The 8,837-nt window shown below is 38.7% G+C and overlaps 1 protein-coding gene across 2 annotated transcripts in view; it reads right to left on the bottom strand.

The window, feature by feature from the left end:
* The window catches only part of LOC135555122 (homer protein homolog 2-like), a 174,582-nt gene that overhangs the window by 16,113 nt on the left and 149,632 nt on the right, over positions 1-8,837 (bottom strand). For both annotated transcript variants that reach the window (XM_064987483.1, XM_064987490.1), the window contains exon 7: positions 6,307-6,417. In XM_064987483.1, coding sequence (XP_064843555.1) covers positions 6,307-6,417 — 111 coding nt within the window. The remainder of the gene's footprint in view (positions 1-6,306; positions 6,418-8,837) is intronic.

The following is an 8,837-nucleotide window of genomic DNA, read 5'->3' as shown; positions in this document are numbered from 1 at the left end:
GAGAGAAACAGAGAGAGAGAGAGAGACAGAGAGAGAGTAGGGTGGAGAGAAAGAGCGAGAACAAGAGAGGGAGTGACCAAGAGACAGAAACCAGACAGACCATCAGCTCTGGAGTGGGAGATTAGAGGGATCCGGGGCAGGGAGGAGGGTAGAAAGAGAGGGTGAGAGAAACCACACAGGTCTGGGAGGGGGAGAGGGGGTAGAAAGAGCAGTTTCCATCCATTTGGTGACATATTTTCATGAGAATATTAATAATGAAAATATGCACATTTTTCCCAGCAAACTGACTTGGTGCCGATAAAGATCAGTGCGTGATGACGTAGAGCAACCTAAACATTTTCATGTGCAGAATAAAAAAGTGTTGCATTCTCCAGCTCATGTCGCAGCCAATAGCAGGCAGATACAGTGAGGCAAGTCTACATGATGACGTTATTATGGAGAAGAGACAGAATATTTTTTATTTGTGAAACTGCAATGACAAACCATCAACCATCATCTCACCAGAATCAGACCCTCAATATTTATTGGAAAGAACCATCACTGTCTACTTTCACCACCCTGTGAAATTCATCATGCTGCAAGTCATTTAATCTGTAGCCCAATAAACTGTGAAGTCATTTAATCTGTAGCCTAATAAACTGTGAAGTCATTTAATCTGTAGCCCAATAAACTGTGAAGTCATTTAATCTGTAGCCCAATAAACTGTGAAGTCATTTAATCTGTAGCCCAATAAACTGAAGTCATTTAATCTGTAGCCCAATAAACTGAAGTCATTTAATCTGTAGCCCAATAAACTGTGAAGTCATTTAATCTGTAGTCTAATAAACTGTAAAGTCATTTAATCTGTAGTCTAATAAACTGAAGTCATTTAATCTGTAGTCTAATAAACTGTGAAGTCATTTAATCTGTAGTCTAATAAACTGTGAAGTCATTTAATCTGTAGCCTTATAAACTGTGAAGTAATTTAATCTGTAGTCTAATAAACTGTGAAGTCATTTAATCTGTAGCCCAATAAACTGAAGTCATTTAATCTGTAGCCCAATAAACTGAAGTCATTTAATCTGTAGCCCAATAAACTGAAGTCATTTAATCTGTAGCCCAATAAACTGAAGTCATTTAATCTGTAGCCCAATAAACTGAAGTCATTTAATCTGTAGCCCAATAAACTGAAGTCATTTAATCTGTAGTCCAATAAACTGTGAAGTCATTTAATCTGTAGTCTAATAAACTGTGAAGTCATTTAATCTGTAGTCTAATAAACTGTGAAGTCATTTAATCTGTAGTCTAATAAACTGTGAAGTCATTTAATCTGTAGTCTAATAAACTGTGAAGTCATTTAATCTGTAGTCTAATAAACTGTGAAGTCATTTAATCTGTAGCCCAATAAACTGTGAAGTCATTTAATCTGTAGCCTAATAAACTGTGAAGTCATTTAATCTGTAGCCCAATAAACTGTGAAGTCATTTAATCTGTAGTCCAATAAACTGTGAAGTCATTTAATCTGTAGTCTAATAAACTGTGAAGTCATTTAATCTGTAGCCCAGAAACTGTGAAGTCATTTAATCTGTAGTCTAAGAAACTGTGAAGTCATTTAATCTGTAGTCCAATAAACTGTCGTTTGGTATGGTAATTATTATTATTATGTTATTATGATGGTTATTTTTATTATTATTATGGTTATTATTATTATGATTACTATTATTATTATGGTTATTATTATTATGATTATTATTATTACGATTATTATTATTATGATTATTATTATGGTTATTATTATTATGATTATTATTATTACGATTATTATTATTATGATTATTACTATGATTATGATTATTATGATTATTATTATGGTTATTATTATTATGATTATTATTATTACGATTATTATTATTACGATTATTATTATGGTTATTATTACTATGATTATGATTATTATGATTATTATTATGGTTATTATGGTGGTTATTATGGTGGTTATTATGGTGGTTATTATGGTGGTTATTATGGTGGTTATTATGGTGGTTATTATGATGGTTATTATGATGGTTATTATGGTGGTTATTATGATGGTTATTATGATGGTTATTATGGTGGTTATTATGATGGTTATTATGATGGTTATTCTGATGGTTATTATTATTATGATTATTATTATGGTTATTCTGATGGTTATTATGGTGGTTATTATGATGGTTATTATGATGGTTATTCTGATGGTTATTCTGACGGTTATTATGATGGTTATTATGACGGTTATTATGATGGTTATTATGATGGTTATTATGGTGGCTTTTATGATGGTTATTATGGTGGTTATTATGGTGGTTATTATGGTGGTTATTATGGTGGTTATTATGGTGGTTATTATGGTGGTTATTATGATGGTTATTATGGTGGTTATTATGGTGGTTATTATGGTGGTTATTATGATGGTTATTATGATCCTGATGGTTATTATGGTGGTTATTATGGTGGTTATTATGGTGGTTATGATGGTGGTTATTCTGATGGTTTTTATGATGGTTATTATGGTGGCTTTTATGATGGTTATTATGGTGGTTTTTATGATGGTTATTATGGTGGTTATTATGGTGGTTATTATGGTGGTTATTATGATGGTTATTATGGTGGTTATTATGGTGGTTATTATGGTGGTTATTATGGTGGTTATTATGATGGTTATTATGATGGTTATTATGATGGTTATTATGGTGGTTATTATGGTGGTTATTATGGTGGTTATTATGGTGGTTATTATGATGGTTGTTATGATGGTTATTATGGTGGTTATTATGGTGGTTATTATGATGGTTATTATGATCCTGATGGTTATTCTGATGGTTATTATGGTGGTTATTATGATGGTTATTATGGTGGTTATTATGGTGGTTATTATGATGGTTGTTATGATGGTTATTATGATGGTTATTATGGTGGTTATTATGATGGTTATTCTGATGGTTATTATGGTGGTTATTATGATGGTTATTATGATCCTGATGGTTATTATGATGGTTATTCTGATGGTTATTCTGATGGTTATTATGGTGGTTATTATGATGGTTATTATGATGGTTATTATGATGGTTATTATGATGGTTATTATGGTGGTTATTATTATGGTTATTCTGATGGTTATTATGGTGGTTATTATGGTGGTTATTATGATGGTTATTATGATGGTTATTATGGTGGTTATTATGATGGTTATTATGATGGTTATTATGATGGTTATTATGATGGTTATTATGGTGGTTATTATGGTGGTTATTATGATGGTTATTATGATGGTTATTATGATGGTTATTATGATCCTGATGGTTATTATGGTGGTTATTATGATGGTTATTCTGATGGTTATTATGGTGGTTATTATGATGGTTATTCTGATGGTTATTATGGTGGTTATTATGATGGTTATTATGGTGGTTATTATGGTGGTTATTATGATGGTTATTATGATCCTGATGGTTATTATGATGGTTATTATGATGGTTATTATGATGGTTATTCTGATGGTTATTATGGTGGTTATTATGATGGTTATTATGGTGGTTATTATGATGGTTATTATGATGGTTATTATGGTGGTTATTATGGTGGTTATTATGGTGGTTATTATGGTGGTTATTATGGTGGTTATTATGGTGGTTATTATGATGGTTATTATGATGGTTATTATGATGGTTATTATGATCCTGATGGTTATTATGGTGGTTATTATGATGGTTATTATGATGGTTATTCTGATGGTTATTATGGTGGTTATTATGATGGTTATTATGGTGGTTATTATGATCCTGATGGTTATTATGATGGTTATTATGATGGTTATTATGATGGTTATTCTGATGGTTATTATGGTGGTTATTATGATGGTTATTATGGTGGTTAATATGATGGTTATTATGATGGTTATTATGGTGGTTATTATGGTGGTTATCATGGTGGTTATTATGGTGGTTATTATGGTGGTTATTATGGTGGTTATTATGATGGTTATTATGATGGTTATTATGATGGTTATTATGGTGGTTATTATGGTGGTTATTATGGTGGTTATTATGGTGGTTATTATGGTGGTTATTATGGTGGTTATTATGGTGGTTATTATGGTGGTTATTATGATGGTTATTATGATGGTTATTATGATGGTTATTATGGTGGTTATTATGATGGTTATTATGATGGTTATTATGGTGGTTATTATGATGGTTATTATGGTGGTTATTATGGTGGTTATTATTATGATGGTTAATCTGATGGTTATTATATAAAGGCGTTTCCACCTCCATTCATTTTATAGACACAGAAAGATCCCACCTAAAAGATCCAATGAACAAATGATTTGTCTGCATTCATACAATCGTTCCCCAAATGTCCTATTTCCATCACCGCGTTCTATATACAGTATGACTTTACTGGCATAACTGAGGATGGAAACATGGTTCCAGCTAATGAAATGTGTCTGCAGGCAGAATCAGTATTGATCCATCACCGCGGCCATGCCGGCTCAAAGCCTCATTGGGACGAACTGGAATGACTGTCAGGGTGCGTAGAAACCAGCCATCTTGGGGCCGCAGTTGCTTGGCAGCTGGTCAGAAGTGACATGGGGACGATGTTACTGGCAGACCCAGTGCCTGGGGTTCCTGGTATCATGTAGAATGACCGGGTATAGAGTCAGACCCAGTGCCTGGGGTTCCTGGTATCATGTAGAATGACCGGGTATAGAGTCAGACCCAGTGCCTGGGGTTCCTGGTATCATGTAGAATGACCGGGTATAGAGTCAGACCCAGTGCCTGGGGTTCCTGGTATCATTTAGAATGACCGGGTATAGAGTCAGACCCAGTGCCTGGGGATCCTGGTATCATGTAGAATGACCGGGTATAGAGTCAGACCCAGTGCCTGGGGTTCCTGGTATCATGTAGAATGACCGGGTATAGAGTCAGACCCAGTGCCTGGGGTTCCTGGTATCATGTAGAATGACCGGGTATAGAGTCAGACCCAGTGCCTGGGGTTCCTAGTATCATTTAGAATGACTACAGTAACATTACAGTAACATTATTAACATGGTCTTTAATAACACAACCGGGTATAGAGGAGGAGCTGACACGACCAGAGACATTTTCTCTACGCAGGAAATATTATGAATAATACACATTTTTCCCCCTTTTCTCTGAGTGTTCTTCAACAAGAAGATAGAAGACCTACAAAAACACGGAAGTCAGCAATAAACTGAGGGATACTTGCTATTGATGTGACATTACACACAGAGAGAGGAGAGAGTTTATTTCACATGCTGTGGAAATGGAAATGTTTCTCATGACAATAAATTCCTTTGAACTGAAATTGAATTGAGAGCTAAGAGAGAGAGAGAGAGAGAGAGATGAGAGAGAGAGCTGAGCTGAGAGAGAGAGAGAGCTTTGAGAGAGAGAGAGAGCTGAGAGAGAGAGCTGAGAGAGAGAGCTGAGAGAGAGAGAGAGAGAGCTGAGAGAGCTGAGAGAGAGAGAGCTGAGAGAGAGAGAGCTAAGGAAGAGAGCTGAGAGAGAGAGAGCTGAGAGAGAGAGCTGAGAGAGAGAGAGAGAGAGAGCTGAGAGAGAGAGAGAGAGAGAGAGCTGAGAGAGCTGAGAGAGAGAGAGAGAGCTGAGAGAGAGAGAGCAGAGGAAGAGAGAGAGTAATACTTCAGCAGATAATTGTTTTGACATCAAAGTTCCCACAACAATATCCACCTTCTATTGGATAATAATCCCCTCCTTAAGGACAGAGAAAGGTAGAGAGGAGGGGTGGAGAGAGGGGGGGGGAGAGAGAGTATGAGACCGGTAGAGGGGGAAAGAGACAGGTAGAGGGGGAGAGAGACAGGAGGGGGAGGGGAAGAGAGAGAGTGGGAAAGAGACAGGTAGAGGGGGAAAGAGAGAGAGTGGGAAAGAGACCGGTAGAGGGGGAGAGAGACCGGTAGAGGGGGAGAGAGACAGGTAGAGGGGGAGAGAGAGACAGGTAGAGGGGGAGAGAGACAGGTAGAGGGGGAGAGAGACAGGTAGAGGGGGAGAGAGACAGGTAGAGGGGGAGAGAGACAGGTAGAGGGGGAGAGAGACAGGTAGAGGGGGAGAGAGACAGGTAGAGGGGGAGAGACAGGCAGAGGGGGAGAGACAGGCAGAGGGGGAGAGATACAGGCAGAGGGGGAGAGAGAGATAACATGTCCCTTAGGGATAATGGGGTTATATTTGCATATAGTCTGTCAGCAAAACTACAGGCTAGTCATATGAGACTGTGTGAGTGTCTGTAAGTGTTGTGTGTGTGAGTGTCCACCTGTTCCTTGTCCTGCAGCTCCGTCTCCAGCTCCTGAACTCGTACAGTCAGCTTAGAGTTCCTCTCCTTCTCCACGTTGGCCTTTTCACACTGAGACTCCAACTCTGCTATCTACAGGAGAGAGAGGAGCAGGAGATATAGAGCAGGAGAGAGGAGGGGGAGGAGAGGAGCAAGAAAAGAGAGGAGCAGGAGGAGAGAGAGAAGCAAGTGGTGGAGAGAAGAGGAGGAGGAGGAGAGAGAGGAGGAGGAAGGAGAGGAGCAGGAGGAGAGAGAGGAGCAGGAGGAGAGAGAGGAGCAGGAGGAGAGAGAGAAGCAAGAGGAGGAGAGAGAGAAGCAAGAGGAGGAGAGAGAGGAGCAGGAAGAGAGAGAGGAGCAGGATGAGAGAGAGGAGCAGGATGAGAGAGAGGAGCAGGAGGAGAGATCCTTGTTAGGAACTCTTAGAACCTTCCCCTGATATCAGCAAGGAACACCAGAATAATTTTCTGGATTGATGTGCATATCAGTGGAGGCTCCTCATCCTACTCAGTGAATTTCAAGTAAAATGAGGAAAACATAACAAAACGTTATCCTTTTTAGATAAAACTATAGTAAATATATTCAGGTCACCAAATAATTGATTAAAAACACACCATTTTCTACAGTAGTCTCAACAGCACTCTGTAGAGTAGCACCATGGTGTAGCCGGAGGACAGCTAGCTTCTGTCCTCCTCTGGCTACATTGACTTCAATACAAAACCTAGGAGGCTCATGGTTCTCAAACCCTTACTACAATTTGTCTCTAGACCTGTGTTATAAATGTTCATTTCCAGGCCAGGTTGTAGTAGCCTCACGATGGGTACAGGGAGCATTAGAGTATCATGTAGGAGCCTAAACCTATTAATGTTACATTGACCTGGGTGACTGGAAAAGGAATGACAGTCATCCAATATGCTGTTATAGAAATAAAGCCATGCTCATAAAAAAACAGAAATAGTCCTCCGTCATCTTAACAATGATACCGAACACCACAGATTTATGAACCGCAACATGTAAAGTGTTGGTCACATGTTTTCATGAGCTGAAATAAATGATCTCAGAAATGTTCCAAACGCACAGAAATTGTACATTTTGTGCACAATTGTGTTTACATCCCTGTTAGTGAGCATTTCTCCTTTGCCAAAATAATCCTTCCATCTGACATGTGTGGCATATCAAGAAGCTGATTAAACAGCATGATCATTACACAGGTGCACCTTGTGCTAGGGACAATAAAAGGCCACTCTAAAATGCCACAGATGTCTCAAGCTTTGAGAGAGCGTGCAGTTGGCATGCTGACTACAGGACTGTCCAACAGAGGCAAAAGGAGACACATAGAGACACTATAGAGGACCCTACATAGAGGGTCCTCTATAGTGTCTATATAGATAGCTCTATGTAGGGTCCTCTATAGTGTCTCTATGTAGATAGCTCTATGTAGGGTCCTCTATAGTGTCTCTATGTAGATACAGAGCCTTGCGAAAGTATTCGGCCCCCTTGAACTTTGGGACCTTTTGCCACATTTCAGGCTTCAAACATAACGATATAAAACTGTATTTTTTTTTGTGAAGAATCAACAACAAGTGGGACACAATCATGAAGTGGAACGACATTTATTGGATATTTCAAACTTTTTTAACAAATCAAAAACTGAAAAATTGGGCGTGCAAAATTATTCAGCCCCTTCACTTTCAGTGCAGCAAACTCTCTCCAGAAGTTCAGTGAGGATCTCTGAATGATCCAATGTTGACCTAAATGACTAATGATGATAAATACAATCCACCTGTGTGTAATCAAGTCTCCGTATAAATGCACCTGCACTGTGATAGTCTCAGAGGTCAGTTAAAAGCGCAGAGAGCATCATGAAGAACAAGGAACACACCAGGCAGGTCCGAGATACTGTTGTGAAGAAGTTTAAAGCCGGATTTGGATACAAAAATATTTCCCAAGCTTTAAACATCCCAAGGAGCACTGTGCAAGCGATAATATTGAAATGGAAGGAGTATCAGACCACTGCAAATCTACCAAGACCTGGCCGTCCCTCTAAACTTTCAGCTCATACAAGGAGAAGACTGATCAGAGATGCAGCCAAGAGGCCCATGATCACTCTGGATGAACTGCAGAGATCTACAGCTGAGGTGGGAGACTCTGTCCATAGGACAACAATCAGTCGTATATTGCACAAATCTGGCCTTTATGGAAGAGTGGCAAGAAGAAAGCCATTTCTTAAAGATATCCATAAAAAGTGTCGTTTAAAGTTTGCCACAAGCCACCTGGGAGACACACCAAACATGTGGAAGAAGGTGCTCTGGTCAGATGAAACCAAAATTGAACTTTTTGGCAACAATGCAAAACGTTATGTTTGGTGTAAAAGCAACACAGCTCATCACCCTGAACACACCATCCCCACTGTCAAACATGGTGGTGGCAGCATCATGGTTTGGGCCTGCTTTTCTTCAGCAGGGACAGGGAAGATGGTTAAAATTGATGGGAAGATGGATGGAGCCAAATACAGG

This window comes from Oncorhynchus masou, chromosome 2, assembly GCF_036934945.1.
Source record: "Oncorhynchus masou masou isolate Uvic2021 chromosome 2, UVic_Omas_1.1, whole genome shotgun sequence".
Lineage (NCBI taxonomy): Eukaryota > Metazoa > Chordata > Actinopteri > Salmoniformes > Salmonidae > Oncorhynchus > Oncorhynchus masou.
This window is presented reverse-complemented; position numbering and strand designations above follow the sequence as displayed.